The following is a 19498-nucleotide window of genomic DNA, read 5'->3' on the forward strand; positions in this document are numbered from 1 at the left end:
TATAATAATTATAATCATTATATTTACCCTCAGAAACAAACCACTGGTTGGTTACATGATAAAAGCCTATAAGATATATTTATGTGCTTGTCTTTTTGCTCCAGGGTTACTTTGGAGCTGTGGGAGCACTGATGGAGCTGCTCAAAACAACAGAGGACCCCTGAAGGAAATTCTGTCAGGACAACATCAACTCTTGACAAGACGATGTCACCTGCCCTTGAAGGCCGTGATGTCTTAATGCTGTGACATCATCAACTTTTGAAGCTGCTGAAAGGTCCCATTCGTCGAGGCCACAAAAGGAACACTAAGAGAGAACACAGAAACTGATAAAAGCCATTTTTAATAATTTAACACCTGTAAATAACAATGACCTCTAATATTCATCTCTTAAATTTCCCATCATCCCCCTATCATAGACGTTTAATATTGTAATCTTTTATTTATGGTTTCCGTTAATGGGGTCTGCTGATTCGTGTAATCAGCCCTATGTCAGGAAGCAGAGACAAAAAGTATTTTGGTGTATTTTGTTATTGTGTTTGTGTGAATAGCTACTGTAGCATTACATCCTGGGGACAGTAGTGCGCCGGGAAACAATTTGTGCAACAGTTCTTTAAAATGGGATACCTTTGCAGAAGAGTTAACTGCTGAATGAGGGATTTGTACCACCAGCAACTCAAGGAAACATCACCTTTGGGCAGCTGTGGTTGCCGGTTTGTTGCACAAAAAGTAGCCCATTGCTCTACTGTTTCTGCAGAGTGCACTGAAGCCAAAACCTGTTGAGATTCATACTTTACCTGCCTCCTTCAGCTCCAATGGGAAGCAAAAAAACAAACAAACAAAAAACGGTCTTTATTTTGCTCTACTGCATATGGCCTTTGCTTTTTGTTTGTCTCTCCTTTGTCTGCCTATATGTAAGCAAAACTAGCACCACCAGATTGCCATGCATGCATACTCAACCTGCTGAGTTTAGTGTTAGGTGATGGGACCAAGACGTTGTCTTCCAACAGATTGCAGTGCATCATTGATTTCTGTTCTGTTCTGTTCTGATTGGCATCGCCAGAACTACTGTTGAGGACCCAGTCTGACTCGGCTGCTTGTGTTTGTGATGTATGAAATACTTGATCTGATCTTTATATTTATTTCTGTTTTTCTTTAACTTCCCTGTTTTCTGTCAGTGTCAGGAAGATGGAAGCTTCATTCATCCTTTTCTGGCTTTTCTGCCACGCTGATGCCTTGTTTGGGGATTTGTAGTGTGAGTTTAATAAATGTTCAGACTCAGAATCCCAACATAAAAAATAGTTAGCTGATGATGCAAAGGTAAAGTGTCAGTTTGGGGGAGACAGCTAGAAGTCATCCCAACATGTTAGACTGTTTACCATTCTGGTGCCGACACTGTTGGTAGCTGTTTTAGGTTTGGACCATTAATTGTATTTTCCCCCAAACCCCAATTACTCATCTCTAAAAACAAGCACTTACAGAATTTTAAGAGTTGCCCAACATTCCCAAGAATTTTAAACAGGTACTTTATGCTTGCTGTGAAACAACCATAAAAACCTGGAAAATATCCAAATCCAAATTGTCTAAATTGAAATAATTGGTGAGTATTAGCCACAATTATGTGGTAGACTTTAAACAGAGAATGGGCTTCATATGCTATTGCTGCCTGTTTGCACTGATCTAAGTCTATATTGACACTAGAACTATAAACAAGTCTATTTTTAACACTTAGGGTAATACCCATAGGATCAGAGACTCAGACCCTTTGAACCGAGAGCCAGTCCAGATTTCTGCACTGAGGTAACCGGGGCTGAAATAACACACTTGTATATTTATCATATACTTGAAAATGGCACATAGAGCTTTAATATGTAATAATTTAGCATTGCCATTTTTTTAAAGGAAACATAGCGTGATCTGCGATTATTTGAGAATGCTGAAACTTAGTTAACATGAGCGCATGTTTGCATGGACACAGGAAAGGTTTGTGTTATTTACTAAGCTTAGAAACAACAGTTGTAGGGAGTCCCACTACTAGTAAGTTTTCCATTTGCTATAAGAATTGTATAGTGTTTTTCGAGAAACAGACCACAAGTGTATTACGCTGTTATGTCCCACCCATCTTCACTTCCTAGCCTGAACCTTTCCAGCCTTTCTTTTTATCATAAAAGCAGCTGAGCTATAAAGCTGGGCAAAGCAGGAAATACTGTCCACTGTTTTATATTAGGCGTAACTGTCTACCTGCCTTTACTCTCCCGAATAGGAACTATGCGCTTTACGCAATCTCGAGTTAGTCGTCGCTTAATTCGCCTTCAATCATTAGACTTTTTATCAACACTCACACCTCCAGCTGTGTTCAGTATTGCGGATTTTTGTGAAAATCTTACCTACAGTACCTGAATAACACAGATATAAACTTAAAATTACAAGGGTAAAATCCTAAGGATCTAGCTTAATGTAGCCTACTAAAGTATTCTGAACATTTTATTGACAAATATTGTCCCCACTTCACCATCTAACACAGCGGTCCCCAACCTTTTTTGCGCCACGGACCGGTTTATGCCCGACAATATTTTCATGGACCGGCCTTTAAGGTGTCGCGGATAAATACAACAAAATAAAACCAGTACCGGTACCGAAAAAAAGAAAATTCATTCATAACGCGTGAAAAGACCCAGGAAAACCAAGTAAACGATAACAAAATAACGCTGAAAACCGATAAAACCCCTGAAAACGATACATTTCACACCTGAGCCTCAACTCTCGCGGCCCGGTACCAAACGACTCACAGACCGGTCCGAGGCCCGGGGGTTGGGGACGCTGATCTAACATACACACTGACTACACTTTGACCCTGACCCTTAAGCTGCTTTGCTGATCTGTTTGTGTTTAACACATAGGAGGGTAGGATCATAGACCACTTTTTGTGAAACGTTTATTTTAAACTGACACCCATAGTGCAATAACATCTAAAAAGATTTTCTTGTGAATTGAAAATGCATCATTGTTTCCCATTTGGTGATTGAACAGAATCAAAATAGATAATTATACTTTTTTTGTGACAAATTGTTTGGGTTATCTGTCTCATTGTAGTCCAGCCAGTGTGATTCATACTAAAAGTTTGTATTCAATTTCTGCTGAAAGGTTAACAGGCTTTATAAGCTTTGTAATGGCTTGAACAATGTAAATGCCGTCACTTATGCAAGTGTTTTGAGTAACAGTGTAGTGAAATAATGGAGGCATAATATTGTGAAGAGAGGTTTTGCAATTGCTTCCTCAAAAATGATCAAGGTTTCCTGATGTTTTCTTTTAGCTGTGATGACACTGCAAACTGTGACACAAGCTATGCTTTCTTCTCTGTGTGTTTTTCTTTTTCTGTTTTCCCCCCTTTGCCTTGTACCAACTGATGTTTGGATGTTAATTAGTGACCTCAATCTGTCAGGTGCCACTCTGCTTTAAAATCAGGCTGGAGTTTGATAACTTGTGCCACCACTTCATTTAATCTAAAAAACCAAATCATTTGCCTTTTAACATGTGTTAGCCTGGTTGCACCGTGTTTGTGTCCTTCAGTTCCCTGCTACTTCACCTAATTTTTACAAGTTTTAAGTTTTACTCTTGCTTTTTTTTTTCTCCTTTTCATTTGTACTGTAACAGAAGATTCATTGCAGTTAATACCCATTCAGAGTCTGAATATCAAAGTGTCCACCTGCAGTCCCAAGTGGATCTTGGTACATAAACAACATTAACCTTCAGTGCTAGCTTTGGTTTCCTTTGTTTTTTATTTTATTTTGGTAGAGGTTGTGACTGTCTTTTGTTTTTAATCCTTATTTTTTGTGGCCAGTAAGAAGTGATAATGTGAGTTGGCATCTTTTTGTGTGTGTGTGATTTCAAAATGTCTAAAATGCCTGTTTTGTTTTTTTTGTTTTTGTTTTGTTTTTTGTTTTGTTCTCTATTGATGTTTCCATTGATTTCAGTTGGCACAACAGACCAGTGTAATTGCTTCCAGCCGTCATAATCTGTCAATGTGCAGAAATCTGTGGGAAAGCGTTGAAAGTTTTACTTTTTGAACACACATCACCACTGTCTGCAGAACATTGTTTCGCAGCACAGGGGAACATCTTTTTATGGAAACCAGTGGTTGTATCTTTTTACTTGGTGTTAGGGGAAGCATTTTGAGATGATACATAATCACTGTAGAACATAAATGATATGTTGTTAATTTTACTGTTTACCCCTATATCCCCACTAACAATTGCAAGCTATTACATAATTTTCATACTCCAGAAATTTGAAGCTGGTGTTATAGACTGTTGTGGGATTATGGGATTATATTGAGTTTAGATACGTTTAGTATTGTTGAAACTAACTGGTGTACTTGCATACTGTTGTAGCTTCACTGTTTCTAATGAGAACACTTGCTGGGTTTTAAATTCTTCAGATAAAATGTTTATGGAACTGCATCATGCTGTAGATAAAATGTGAAACAAGAATTAAGTCCTTTTAAGGAAATGAACTACTAAGTGGTGGGTTTTTCTGTTATCATAAGTGATCAGTGTGGGTCTCTGTCTGCTTTCACAGCAGTCTGAATTTAGAGTTTGCTGTTTGAACATCACTAACACTTTTTTGGTGTTTTATTTCCCATAGGAAGGGACCATCTGTATTCAGACCAGTATGTATTTCTATGTACTGTACAGAGTCTTGGCCTACAGCAGGAGTCCCCAATCTCAGTCTATGAGGGCCGGTGTCCCTGCAGGTTTTAGATCTCACCCTGGGTCAACACACCTGAATCACATGATTAGTTCATTACCAGGCCTCTGGAGAACTGAAGACATGTTGAGAAAGTAATTTATCCATGTAAATCAGCTGTGATGGATCAAGGACACATCTAAAACCTGCAGGGACACTGGCCCTCGTGGACTGGGATTGGGGACCCCTGGCTTACAGTGTCCACTGAACTGCAAATCTTATGTAATCATAGTGAAATCTAACCAACAAGCTATGCAGTATCTCGTCTGTTGATATCTTTATCCCCACGTCTCTTCTTCAATACCTACCAGAGTTGATTTGACTTGATGTTACTCTAAAAGATATGCAACCCTGTTAGCTTTTCCTTCTGAGAAATCCTGTTTGAATCTTGACAGAGAGTGAGTTTCTCCTCCTGAAGTTTCTGTCCTGCTAATTTAGTTAACACTAATCAAGGTGGATGCTCGTAATCAGGATGTTTCAGACCCAATTATGCAGCAGAAGAAGCTCTTTTTCTTTTCTTTTTTTTCCAGATGTGTGTGACAGTTATTTTTGAATGGTGCCAGGTGTTCTTCTAATCCAGTCTATCATGTTGGATGGATGTTTGAGGGGGAAAAGTATTTTAAATGTCCTGGAGCTCTGTAGTGTTAGTGAAACCTAATATTAAATACAAGCCACTGTGATGACATGTTCCTCTGACCTTTTGCTTGTCTAATATCTTTCACACCATTTTCCTAACATTTCCTCAGAGGTTGTTAATCTGGTCGAACATCCTGGTACGAGAAGACATCCAGCCTTTTAACTGTTTTCTGGAATGCTTGACTGGCGGGGCAGATATTGTGTATTTGATTGTACAGAGATTTTGTAAATATTAATATGATATATTCTACACCAGCAATCTGTCCGTTGATAAAGTTGTTTTAACTGTTCAGAGCCAGGTTTCCCAAGCACGACTCACAATCCCAATGCAGACAGAAAATGCATCATGACAAGACAGAGTTATTACCTTTGCTAATAATTCTATTGGGGCTGTAATTTAAAACTGTTGGCTAATTGTGCTGTGACTGATTAGATTAACTAGATACTAAGTTTTGTGACATTAACATGTAATTGTGTTAAATTTGCTAATTGGATATAGAATTAATATATATATATACATTTTACATTTATTACCACTTGTTTGTATACATTTCCCCATTGAATTCAAATCCATTTTACTTCTTTACCAAGGTTATTTCTTAATCTAAGTTCAACTTAACATTAGGTGGCGATGAAAGATGTAGTTGTTGAATCAAAGCTTGTTTGGATGCTCTTTGGTGGCCTCAGTGGGGGGGAGGGTTGCCTGTTTTCTGTCTGCTGGATTTCAGTGCTGGTTGTTCACCTTGGCTCGCCTGCATTTGGGAAGTTTTGGGAATCCCAGTGCTGGTTGTCAGCGTCAGTTCTGCTGCTGCTTTTAACTCTGATTTGGGGGGGAAATGGTTTTTAAAAAGTCAGTTTAAAAAAATGGCTCCCTGCCTTGTGCAATGTGTATGTACTGAAGTGAAGAGATTTTTTTTTTTCTAAAGAGAAATAAAACTAAAACTGGATGAGATTTTTTCTGGATATTTCTTTATTGACCTCGAATGAAAGGTACACTGCAATCTATACAGAAAAAAGATGAAAAGCATGAAGTAGTTAGAAAAAAACGCTAATAAACTATAGCTAGTTTAAAGGTGAAAGCTACAATTAGAGTCCGTAACTATTTATTTATTTGTTATTTTTTATTTTAAAAAAAACAATTTTTTTCAAGCTGACTGGATGAGATCTCATCCCGTGGGGTCAAAATGATCATGAGAACGGTGAGCAAAGATCCCAGAACCACACGGGGGGACCTGGTGAATGACCTGCAGAGAGCTGGGACCAAAGTAACAAAGGTCACCATCAGTAACACACTACAACGGCAGGGAATCAAATCCCGCAGTGCCAGACGTGTTCCGCTGCTGAAGCCAGTGCATGTCCAGGCCCGTCTAAAGTTTGCCAGAGAGCACATGGATGATACAACAGAGGATTGGGAGAATGTCATGTGGTCAGATGAAACCAAAGTAGAACTTTTTGGTATAAACTCAACTCATCGTGTTTGGAGGAAGAAGAATACTGAGTTGCATCCCAAGAACACCATACCTACTGTGAAGCATGGGGGTGGAAACATCATGCTATGGGGCTGTTTTTCTGCCAAGGGGACAGGACGACTGATCCGTGTTAAGGACAGAATGAATGGGGCCATGTATCGTGAGATTTTGAGCCAAAACCCCCTTCCATCAGTGAGAACTTTGAAGATGAAACGAGGCTGGGTCTTCCAACATGACAATGATCCAAAACACACCGCCCGGGCAACAAAGGAGTGGCTCCGTAAGAAGCATTTGAAAGTCCTGGAGTGGCCTAGCCAGTCTCCAGACCTCAACCCCATAGAAAATCTGTGGCGGGAGTTGAAAGTCCGTGTTGCTCGGCGACAGCCCCAAAACATCACTGCTCTCGAGAAGATCTGCATGGAGGAATGGGCCAAAATACCAGCTACTGTGTGTGCAAACCTGGTAAAGACCTATAGTAAACGTTTGACCTCTGTTATTGCCAACAAAGGTTATGTTACAAAGTATTGAGTTGTATTTTTGTTATTGACCAAATACTTATTTTCCACCCTGATTTATGAATAAATTCTTTACAAATCCTACCATGTGGATTCATGGATTTTTTTTTCACACTCTGTCTCTCACAGTTGAAGTGTACCTCTGGTGCAAATTACTGACCTCTGTCATCATTTTAGGTGGGGGAACTTGCACAATCGGTGGCTGACTAAATACTTTTTTGCCCCACTGTACATAAAATGAGATGCTGAGCTTCTTTAGAATAAAATCTGCAAAAATACTGCACTTTGCCAGAGGGGGTGCTGCAGATTCATACAGGTTAATGAGTTTCTGAACATAAATTTCTGAACATATTTCTGAACATAAAACATATATAAATAGATACAGATCTGTATGCACTGGGACTGAATATTAAAGTGGGCGTCCAGTGTATCTCCACTAAAATATTTCGGCAGGCATTCATTGGTAAGTCAGGGCGAAAATTGGCAAAACAATCCACCTCTGGGAGAAAACATTTTAAAATCAATTGCAAGACAGATTTGAAAAAACAAATTTTGAACATTTTTAAATATGGCACTGCAAAAAAGTGAAAATAAAAAAATACATATATTTTTTCATTATTATAAAAACCCAGCGGTATATTAGCTGGCAGATATTATTACAATTGTTTGCCGACCACTATCGGCAAACAATTGTAATTTACGTGCCAATAAATACAAATTTTACAAGTAAAAAGTCGGTGGAAGAAACGCCTTTCGGCCATGTTAAAAGAGTTGACTTTGCATACACAAAACATAGATCTGAGCAGAGTTGGGTAACGAGAAAAAGACTCATTTACGTGTTGTTGTGACATTAAAAAACGTTTAGGGTCGTTGTAAGTACTCATAACTAAATACACACAACAAATGCTTGGGAATCTGCTGGTTTCGTGTACCTGAATAAACAATATTATTTTTACTGTTATCACTATTGTTGCGTGCATAGCGTTTTGTGTAAGTCTAAAAAAACTCATCTTCAGTCCTCCAATGGCGGAAGCGTAGCTCCACTGCAGCGTGCTGATGCGTCGAAGGATCAGCCAATTAGCTTCCACTTCTTATCAATGGAAGTTCTCTGTGTTACTGATGAACACTTGAGTCATGGAACGGTGACGGAGGGGAGCGGAGATTATCTGGAGGCTGTAAGCAAACACCCGTACTTCTCACTTGTTTTGTGTTTTAGTCTTGTTCAGTACTGCTCTGCTGTTTCTGTTCCTGCTCGTTTTTCTTTCCAGTTCCATTCCTTGACCCTCTAACCCACATAGGCTATGTGTTGATGTTTACTCTGTTTTGACTTGTACTGCAAAAGGCTGCTGCGAAAAACAGCAGAAAAAATGCATTTACCTGAAAAAACAAAGCATGCTTTTAGATGACAGTCATAATAAATGAATTGTACTAATTTACATTTCTTATGGATGCTTTCCCCTTTTTGTTTTCAAATGAATATAAAGTGAAATCAAATATTCTGTGGCCACATTTTACAACAAATTACAGTCTTCAATGACTTAATGTAAACTTTTTAGTGTTTCAGAGCCAAAAGGTTTGCATTTTACTGCAGGGTGGAATTTCTGTGTTTCATACGTTTGCTGGTAGCACAGGCATGCAGACTAACAACCTGTTATTTTGTCAAGATAACATTTTGAGCAACATATGACATAACAAAAGAAGCAGCCATCATGGGGTGTATCTGGGATGATCAGGAAGAGGAGTACAGAAGTCTGGTGAGGAACTTTGTCGCATGGAGTCACACAAACCACCTGCAACTCAACACCTCAAAGACTAAGGAACTGGTTGTGGACTTCGGGAGGTCTAGAGCAGGTCCACTGCCGGTTCAGATAGAGGGGGAGGAGGTGGAGGTGGTCAACAAGTACAAGTACCTCGGGCTGTGGGTGGACAATAAACTGGACTGGTCATGCAACACAGAGTACCTGTATAAAAAAGCCCAAAGTCGACTGTACTTCCTCAGGAGGCTGAGGTCTTTTAACATCTGCAGGAAGCTCCTGAGGATGTTTTACCAGTCGGTGGTTGCTGGAGTACTTTTCTATGCTGTGGTGTGCTGGGGGAGCAGCACAGCAAAGAAGGACTCATCCAGGCTGGAGAAACTGATCAGGAAGGCTGGCTCTGTGGTCGGCATGAAGCTGGACACTCTGGTGACAGTGGCAGAGAAAAGGACATTAAAGAAACTGATGGACATTATGGACAATGCCAGGCATCCTCTGCACACGGCCATAAACAATCAGAAGAGTCTGTTCAGTGACAGGTTGCTTCTCCCAAAGACAAGAACTAACAGACTTAAAAACTCCTTTGTCCCACACGCCATCAAACTGTTTAACTCCTCTCTGGAGGGGAGAGGGAGGGGAAACAGGAGGACAAAGGAGGGGGGAACAACTAAGCTGTAGTGCCTCTTCACCTCACTGTGCAATACCTTTTGTGCAATACTTTTGTAAATAGTCAACGGTGCAATAGACTCAATACTTGAAATGTGCAATTCACTTGTATTTTTATTTTTATTCCTATTTATTCTATTTATCCCCTTCGTATATTTTATTTATATTGTCTCTGTATTTATATATATGTGTGTGTGTATAACTCTGTAACTTCTGTCGGTGCTGTGCTTTTTTGGAAATCGAATTTCCCAGAGGAACCCACCCGAGGGATTAATAAAGTTCTATCTTATCTTATCTCTCTGCACACAAACCTTTGGACAAACACATGAGTGGAGTTGCAAAAGCACAGATAGGCCAAGTGCAATACTTTACATTTTAGTCTCTTGTTAAGGTTTTAATTGTCTGTTTTTTTTCTGGTGTTTTATTTTGAAGGTTTGCTGTTCTACTGGCTATTCTGTTGTATTTGTCACCACACATAAAGCTAAGACCCAGGAGCTGATTTGTAAACACAAATTTAGCTAATGTGAAACCTGGAGCTTAAGAAATGGAAAATACACATTTTGCATATCAACACAATCTGACATTGCACAGACTTTGTACTCAGGAGCTGGCAGGTTAAAGACTGGCTAATGTTCTCAGCTGATCCTCGCCTGTGAATCGAGTTGGCTAATCATATATAGGGTTCACTATTTAAGCTGTTTGAACCTGCCCATATCTCTTGCACTGCTGCAAGCTGTTTTGCAACCCACTTCGACCCCATCCCTTGCTTTCATGCAATATTTAAATAAATAAATTTCATATTGGTATCTTTCTACCTGCCTACAACAGAGCCATAACAACACATATAAATTACTTCAGGTAGAAATGACAGTCCCATACTAAAAATATACAAAAGTTTTAACTTAAAGGATCTAAGTGAACTACATATGCACCGTTTGTGGCATTTGCATGGTCAGTGTTTACAATAAATGTACTTTGTTTGAGTTTCTTGACCTACTTTTCAACCATGAAATCTGTGAAGTCGGTAACTAAAACAACTGACTCTAAACTCTAAAGGCCATTATGGTGTCCAAAAAGACTACATCATCTTTCTTTGTTTTTTGTTATTAAAATGTTCAGTAATTGCTTCTTTTGACTGCTCCCATATTAGGAAGGGGTTGGCACAGACTTTTACGCTGCAGCCATCCTTCCTGACACAACCCTCCCAGGGATTTGTCTCCTACTGGTATGTGAATGTGTAATAAAAAAGTTTTACACTGTGTATTTATGTGACATAACAATAACAAATACATAGGAAAATAGGTTTAATGTTATACTTATTGATAATGTAATTTCTACAATTTCTCAGGAGGTGGCAGAAGGCACACCGACAAATGAGGGTGATTTAAGAGACATGTAACAGACAGGTTTGCTGACATCAGCTGGTTCTGTAAATGGCTGGAGGGATGGCAGTTACCAAGCAGGAGACACTTGAAGGAGGCAAAAGTGCATCTGGAGTCCAGACCGAGCCTGAAGGAGGCTGGGGTTGGATGATTGTCGCTGGTTGTTTTCTCGCTACCATCTGCACCCGAGCAGTAACCAGGTACCAGTCCTCACTTTGAAGCTAATTATGCTTAAAAACTACAAAATCGCTTATCCATAGATTTTGCTGTGATTTTCCCATTGTCACTACTGGGCACACTCTTTATATGCTTGTGATACAGCTTCCATTTAGTATTTCACTGTATGATTTAATCTGTTATTAATTTAAGAGCACCAGGCCAACAGCAAATTATTTCCACTCGTTGGTGCACTTAAATCTTTATTCTCCACAAACTACTCAACATGACTTCACCTCCAGGTGTACAAAGCTCCAGCTTAGCCTTTTGTAGCAGGTGTAGGATTATTACTATGCAATATGCAGTTTTGACATGTAGCTGTACTTAGCAAGACTTTATGTTCTTAGATTATTAACACCTCAAAGTTATTACTTGGCAATAATCCATTCTGACTCACTTCCAAGGTTTAAGCGTCTCAGCAGCCATATTTTTTTTTCTACTAAGACTTTGAAATCCTGCAGAGATGTTTCCACATTTACGTCACTGTACATTACTTTCACAGGTCTGCCACAATCTGGTGTTTGGCTTTAATTGAAGGTTATCTCTAGATTTACACTATAGAAACTGACTGGGTGAACAAACTGGGTGAAATGTGTAATTTTTAAAAAAAAAAGTGACCTGTATAGTTTACAGCATGTGCTGGGAAGAAGACGTTTGGTGAAGTGTTGTGTTTTTCCATGTAATTTACTAACATGTTCTTTATAATACTCAGTATTTCCCAACCACCCCAGCTCACGCAGGACATAATGTCACTTGCCATATATCTCAATAGATAATATAATCTTTCAACCCTGTGAGGTCACCCCTATAGTTTACATTTGCTTTTGAAACCGTAGATTTTCCTGGGGGGAAAAAATATGTTTTTTTGTTTTGTTTTTTAACACCTAACAGGATGTTAGAGAAAACGTCTTAGCTTGTAAAATTGAAGAACAAAGCCATTCATCCTCTAGTTTGTTTCTCTGCCTGAAATAAAAGCTAACATTGCTAAAGCTTTTGTAGTACTGGCAAACAAAGTACAAGAAATGAAAAAGTGTGTAATGATGAAAATAATAATGCATCGAATTCTGTTTTAATGTGAATTTTATCAAGGCGGTGAGTGATTTACAGCACTGTTCTTGTCTGAGGCTTCAAGAACAAGAAGTCCTGCCTGGTGTTAAGTAACAGACAGCAAGGGTGAATAAAAATACAGGTCATGGAGTGCAGAGCCCTCCAACTGTTTGATATAAATGCCTGTCATAACCTGATAAACATTATATTGGTTGCCAAGTCTGACAGACTAGGATTTGGCAAGTATTAAATAGTCTAATTAATATTGCATTTGGCCCAAATCATCACCCAAAGTTAATATATACATGATATAGATAGTGGATGTAAGATCCCATCTTAAACTGACCTGAAGATACGGTGTTAGCCCAACTGACAGACTAATTATGTTTTATCTGTTCTTCGATATGAAGACTTTCTCTTTTCTTATTGACTTAATGTAATAAACCTCTTTGAAGTTGTTATTGAGGAAAGCTACTAATCCTATTATCATCAGTTTATTGCTTTATTTCACTCTTCCTTATTCATGTCACAAACAATCTCTCTGTATGCAGATGTGTCTCCATGTTCTTTGTTGAGTTTCAAATGCACTTTGAGAAGGATTACTCCAACACGGCCTGGATCCACAGCCTGATAGACTCCACCACTATGCTTTGTGGTAAGATGATCATTTGCACCAGTTATCAAAAGCACTTCAAAGGCTAACAGTGTATATTGGGCGATCGTGGCTCAAGAGTCGGGAGTTCGCCTTGTAATCGGAAGGTTGCCGGTTCGAGCCCCGGCTTGGACAGTCTCGGTCGTTGTGTCCTACACTTCACCCGTTGCCTACTGGTGGTGGTCAGAGGGCCCAGTGGCGCCAGTGTCCGGCAGCCTCGCCTCTGTCAGTGCGCCCCAGGGTGGCTGTGGCTACGATGTAGCTTGCCATCACCAGTGTGTGAATGGGTGGATGACTGGTTGTGTAAAGTGCTTTGGGGTCCTTAGGGACTAGAAAAGCGCTATACAAATACAGGTCATTTTTTAAAATTTTTATATTCTTATCAAACCATACACAAGTTAGGAGGGTATAGTTTGGCCAGAAGGGGAAGAAACAAATCTTGTTGCGATTAACAGGCGTCTACACAAACTTGCTTTCCTTTTGAAAATGAGGCATTAATTGGAAAGAAAATCTTATGAATAAAACAAATCTACTGAAACTGTCTCTGCAGCTCCTCTGGGCAGCTTTCTTGGGAACCGTCTGTCCTGCAGAGCTACAGTGATTCTCGGAGGCATGCTGTCATCTGCTGGTCTGATTATCAGCTCCTTCGCTAACAGCCTGGAGTATCTTTATATGTCTCTGGGTGTCCTCACAGGTACATGTTCATGATACTCGGCTGTTATCTGTTATCTGTTGTGTACTGCAGATAACAGTTAACAGCCGCATGGGGGACTGCAGCAGTACTCCATGTGCACACGATCCTGTACACACATATCTAACATACACAGCATGATCTTAAATGTAAGCACAGAAGATTAAATGGTAACAGCCATGCGTCAACAGGGAACCTGCCTGGTTGTTGGAGATCTTGTCAAAATCATCTGGAAGGCTCCTGATTGTCATGGAGGGACAATGATGCCACCCACATTGCCAATGCATTAAAAGCATACCTGGATAGAAAAACACGCAGTGTAACATAAGTCATGGACAGAGCCCAAACCTCAACATTATTGAAGCATTGTGGGATCATCTTTATAGTGAATTAGGGCTGCCACGATTAGTCGACTAGTCACGAGTACGTCGACTATCAAAATCGTCGACGACTGATTTAATAGTCGACGCGTCGTTTGAAGCTTTGAAAGATCACAAAAGATGCAGGAATAAGTAGTAGGATTTAAGCGTGTAATAACGGACTGAAACAGAAGATGGCAGCACTGCATGTACAAGGATGCCAGCTGCCGTTAAGCTGTTAGTTTTAATATTAGTCTTATTATTCTTTCTGTGTCACAAAAAACATATTTTCAGGCGAGAATGTAGCTGTGTAAACCTCAAATATCTGCTCAGTTTATCAAGACACCACATATTTTCAAAAGCGCTCTGACGTTTTCGGAGACGTCTGTTACCCACTAGCTCTATAGCTAGCCGGGGTTACAGGCTCACTAGAGCCCGTGAGAACACCGGACTCCCGGCAAATCGTTTTCAAACCCACTGCCGTCTTTCGCTACTCAGGTTAAACATATATAAGTCACTTAGATAACTTAAAAATTTTATTGTTTGGCCTTTTTTTAGTATTTTATTTGTTCCTGAGTAAATCGGTTTGGCTGAGATTAAAGTTATAGTTTTTACACAGCTGAATAAACATCAAGCAGGCAACTGATCATCAGAAGTGTGAGATGCTCGAGAATATACTCCGGTGTGCTGTTATATTTTAGATAGCAAGGAATTTGTTAAACTTCACCGAAACAATCTGCAAATTTCATTAAAATTTAATAAACACTATCATCTTGTCTTTACTTTTAGTTAGCACATACCTTAAACACTTAAAGCTGTAAGCTAATGATAGTTATATAAGAGCAGATGCATGCTGGTGCAATAAGCTGTACGTTTTACGTCCAATGGATGATGATCTGATTAGTCGACTAATCGCAAAAATAATCGGTGACTAGTCGACTATCAAAATAGTCGTTTGTGGCAGCCCTATAGTGAATGAAACAAAAGGTGGCCAAAGAAGAACTTCAAAAGTCCTTCAAGAAGCCTGGAGAACTATTCTTGAAGATTACTTAAAAGAAATGACAAGAAAGCTTGCCTAAGAGAGTTCAGAATGTGTTGTACATATTCTGCTACTTATATACTGCATTTCCACACGTCTGTACATTTGATGTGTGGCTCAAGACTTTGACACAGTACTGTACAAACATCTATATACAAAGACACAAGCTACTTTTGACTGGTCGCTACAGCGGGTAGCTACACATGTTTGATTTGGCACATTTTTACTACAGATGGCCTTCAAAGGGTTTGTGGGTTAAACCATTTAACAGAAAGATACCACCGACAGAACCTCAGGGAGCCTCGACCTATATTGTGACCACTTGAAGGGAAAGGGAAACAGTTTTTTTTCACTTGTTAAAAAGGAGAAAAAAACAGAAGCATTTTTACAGGGGAAAATATAATGATATGAGCCGTGAACGTTAATGATGATCTTACTGTGGCGTTTAAATATTGTTATACCAAGTTGCTTTGGGGGAAATATTTGCTAAGTAAATAGCAGATTGTAGAATGGCACATATGAGAGCTTCTGATGAGATTTGGCAACATATGGCAGATCTCCCAAACTACAAAAACCCTTTATTCATTCTCTGCAGGTCTTGGCTTTGCTCTCAGCTACACACCAGCCATAGCGATGGTTGGGAAGTACTTCAGTGAGAGGAAAGCTCTGGCTTATGGCATTGCTCTGTCTGGTAGTGACATCTTTACTTGTCTTCATTTTTCTTTCTTTTCACTGATACTTTATTTTTCTCACCTCACCTGTTCATTCTTCCTTTCACCGTTTCCACCTGTATGTATTTACTGTGTTCCTCTGTGCTTTTTTCAGTCTGCTTTTAAGTTCCTCATCCCATATTCCCCCTTCACTCTTTTCGTGTTTTATTTCATTCCATCAAATCCAATGTTACCTCATCTTTAGGCAGTGGCATTGGGACCTTCCTCCTGGCTCCTGCAGTGCAGCTCCTTATAGAGTATTATTCCTGGAGAGGAGCGCTGCTCATTCTTGGAGCATTTGTGTCCAACTTGTGTGTCTGTGGTGCCCTGATGAGGCCGCTGGAACCAAGAGGAAGTCAAAGGTAAGTTCTTGGGTATTTTGGTGTATTTTACTTGGATATGAAAGAAATATGTTGCCAAAGTAAAACTACTGACAGGTAAAATGGATAACATTATTCATCTCATTACAATGAAATGTTCTTCTGGTAAATGTTACCCAAATGGCAGCTCATGACGCAAAAACTGCTCAAAGAGCCACAGTTGTTTACCCCCAAATTCCAAATATCCCAATTCGATTAACTACCTACAGGATACACTAGGAAAAAAACCTGATCCATCTTGCCACAGATTTAAAAGATCACCTAATCCTTAAAAAATTGAAATCTAATTATTTTCTTATCTTTCTCACTCTATCTGAAGGACATGGGAGAGCAAGCTGACAAAATTTGGGAAAAACTGCATGAAGACAGTGCTGGATTTTAAAGTCCCTGAACAAATATCTGCTGATTGTATCCAAGTGGACCACAAGCAGCTGGATGTAAAGAACTTAAAGGGTCCTCAGGGGCTCCTCATACCAAACGGAACATTGAAAAACTTTGGACTTGAAAAGGGCAAACTAGGTAACATAGCATTTCTTCCAACCCTGGAGCCATCTGATCAGAAGTTAATAGATCTGAAGATAGGGAAATGCTTTTTATTTAGCAACTCACTAACAGACACAATGCTAGGCAACATTGAATTCTCAGATCTTAAGCTACCCAACACGACCGAGGACTTGATATTGGTGGAAAGCATTAGCTTGAGCAAAAACTTGGCAGACGTGGATGGAAAGATAGAAGACTCAGAATTTAATGAAGCCAAACAAAGTGACAATAATCCTTTAGTAAACCCTTCATCCAGAGCTCAGTGCTTTTGTTTCGAGTCCAGGGAGGAGTTTGGCTTCCTTTTGATACCCAGCTTCCTGATTTTGTCCATGTCATTCCTGTTTATGGCGTATGGTTGCAGCCCTCCAATAGTTTACCTGGTTCCTTATGCCCTCAGTTTGGGGGTGCAGCCTCAGCATGCTGCTTTACTCATGTCTGTATTTGGAGTCTGTGGAATTGTTGGCAATATCACATTTGGATGGATCACAGATAGGGGGTAAGTATTAACCTGGAGTGTATTTTTGTTAGTTAATAATTAGTTTGTTGTATTAAATTCAAAGTTCAGTGGTGATGGATTTCCTTCGTTCTAGGTGTGTTAGGAGGTTTCGCATGCTGAGCTACACGGTGGCGATGGCCATGGAAGGCCTCTGCTGTATGTTCATGCCTTTCCTTAGCTCCTTCTCCCTTCTCGTGCCTTTTTCCATACTCTATGGGTACTTTGATGGTGCATATGTAGCACTAATACCAGTGGTGACTTCTGACACTGTGGGCTCCACCTATCTCACCTCAGCTTTGGGTGTGGTTTACTTCCTTCATGCCATACCCTACCTGCTCAGCCCTCCCATTGGAGGTAAGGATTCATGAATATACTACAGCAGAGTTAAGAGTCAAACTTTGTTTGTTCATCCTAATTATTCCCCCATGCATGTTCTAGCCTCTATACCAACCTTTTTAGGTCTTTTTTGCCTTCTAGAATCTGCTGTTTGCAAAGAACGAGCAGCTCTCTCCACTTGTTTTTGTTTCATAAGCCATAAGGCACCACCTAATTTTCATTCTTCATGCTTTTACATCCATATTTTCAGAAATAACTGTGCAGAAGTTTGAGCATAAACTCTGTAAAACAATGCCATTTTGGAGGAAAATAAGTCCTACTTTAAAATATGGATTTTAAAAAAATGTGTTTATCTTTTTTCTTTCCTATTTCTCCAGGTTGGTTAGTTGATCGGACGGGAAACTATGCAGCAACTTTCTTCCTCAGTGGGGCTTCCTTTATCTTCAGCTCTGCAGTCCTAGCAGCAGCCATGTTAGTCAGACACTGCCAGAGGTCCAAGTTGAACTCAGCTGCACATTTAAACCCCAGTCACACGGCCGCTGCAGCTCTGCAGAGCATCCTATGATATGTCAACCTTGCTTCTTATTCACTGTCTGCACAGGTGCCGCTGGTCTGTGGGTGTACTAAGATAATAATAATGTGTGACTGGGCTAAAGATCAAGAAGCAAGTGGCCAGGAAGGAAAAAATATAGAGTTTTAGTTATTTCACAGTGACATTTTCCTGTTTGTTTGTTTTTTGTTGTTGTTTTGTTTTTTTAATGACTGGATAAATATTTTCTATAGTAATTAACAGTATAGTCTACTAACTGTCTGAAGTAATTTTGCTTTTTAAAAGATGATACTTGAGAAGTGCCTTCCAACATAATTTAAAAATGAAAGTTCCTCATGTCTCTTTATTTCTGTTTTTATATTGAAGACCCGCTGAATATGAAAATGTAAGCTAATTCTAATTGTTGTTGGGTTTTTTTTGTGTGATTCTACAACTTCACCTCCAAAAAATGTTGGCACGCTGTGAAAAATGTGAATAAAACAGGATTGCATTCATTTGCAACCCACATTTCATTCACAATAGAAAATAGAAAACATATCAAATGTTTAAAGTGACACATTTTACTGTTTCATGAAAAATAGCTCCTTATATTCAATTTGAAGACACAAAAAAATTGTGAAGACTTTAAATACTTGATGTCATATCTTTTCGAATCTGGAAAACCAGTATTGGATGTCTGTTGTCTTTAGGCTCTGAGACAGCACTGCATTGCAAACAGGCATGATTCTGGCATAGAAATCACTACATGGGGTCAGGAAAACTTACAGAAATCATTGTCTGTGAGCACAGTTCACTTTGGCATCCACAAATAGAGGTTAAATATCATGAAAAGTGGAGTCCAGAAAAACTGCTGTCATCTCTGGGTCAAAACTCATTTAAAATTCACTTAAGCAAATGGAAGCCTGTTCTGTGGTCAGATTCATCAAAATTTGAAATGTATGTTTTTTGGAAACCATGAATGCTGCCTCCTCTGAACAGAAGAAGACTGGGACCATCCGGCTAGCTGCCAGCACTCAATTCAAAAACCAGTCCAGTGTCTATAATGGCCATTTGCAATATAGAAAGACACCATCAAGCTTGAAAGGTATGTGCAGATTTTAGAGCATATTTTCCTATCCAGGTGCTGTTATTTCACCTCATCTTTAGGCAGTATTTTCTGCATATTTCAGCAAGACAATGTTAAACTACATACTCCAGTTATTAGAACAGCATAGCTTCTCAGTAGAAAAGTCAGGGTGCTGAATTTCCCTACTTCAATTCAGCCCTTTTACCGACTAAAAAGATTGGGAGCATAAAGAAATGAAAAAGACTTTA

General features: G+C 39.4%; 2 protein-coding genes across 3 annotated transcripts in view; both read left to right on the forward strand.

Moving 5' to 3' along the window:
- pank1a (pantothenate kinase 1a) overlaps window positions 1-6356 on the forward strand; it is a 31722-nt gene extending 25366 nt beyond the window's left edge. For both annotated transcript variants that reach the window (XM_085427511.1, XM_085427512.1), the window contains exon 8: window positions 105-6356. In XM_085427511.1, coding sequence (XP_085283637.1) covers window positions 105-164 — 60 coding nt within the window. In that variant the 3' untranslated portion in view covers window positions 165-6356. The remainder of the gene's footprint in view (window positions 1-104) is intronic.
- A 2045-nt stretch (window positions 6357-8401) lies between these two features.
- LOC146655365 (monocarboxylate transporter 12-B-like) lies at window positions 8402-19224 on the forward strand. The gene is made up of 10 exons (XM_085428003.1): window positions 8402-8538; window positions 10934-11008; window positions 11132-11365; window positions 12980-13083; window positions 13631-13774; window positions 15765-15860; window positions 16085-16241; window positions 16579-17298; window positions 17393-17652; window positions 18012-19224. The coding sequence occupies exons 3-10, from the start codon at window positions 11217-11219 to the stop codon at window positions 18197-18199; spliced, it is 1818 nt and encodes a 605-aa protein (XP_085284129.1). The 5' UTR covers window positions 8402-8538; window positions 10934-11008; window positions 11132-11216; the 3' UTR covers window positions 18200-19224.
- The last annotated feature ends 274 nt before the right edge of the window (window positions 19225-19498 follow it).

The sequence above is a fragment of the Rhamphochromis longiceps genome, linkage group LG13 (assembly GCF_057381845.1).
Source record: "Rhamphochromis longiceps isolate RC_006_pf linkage group LG13, R_longiceps_female_GT1.1, whole genome shotgun sequence".
Taxonomy (NCBI): domain Eukaryota; kingdom Metazoa; phylum Chordata; class Actinopteri; order Cichliformes; family Cichlidae; genus Rhamphochromis; species Rhamphochromis longiceps.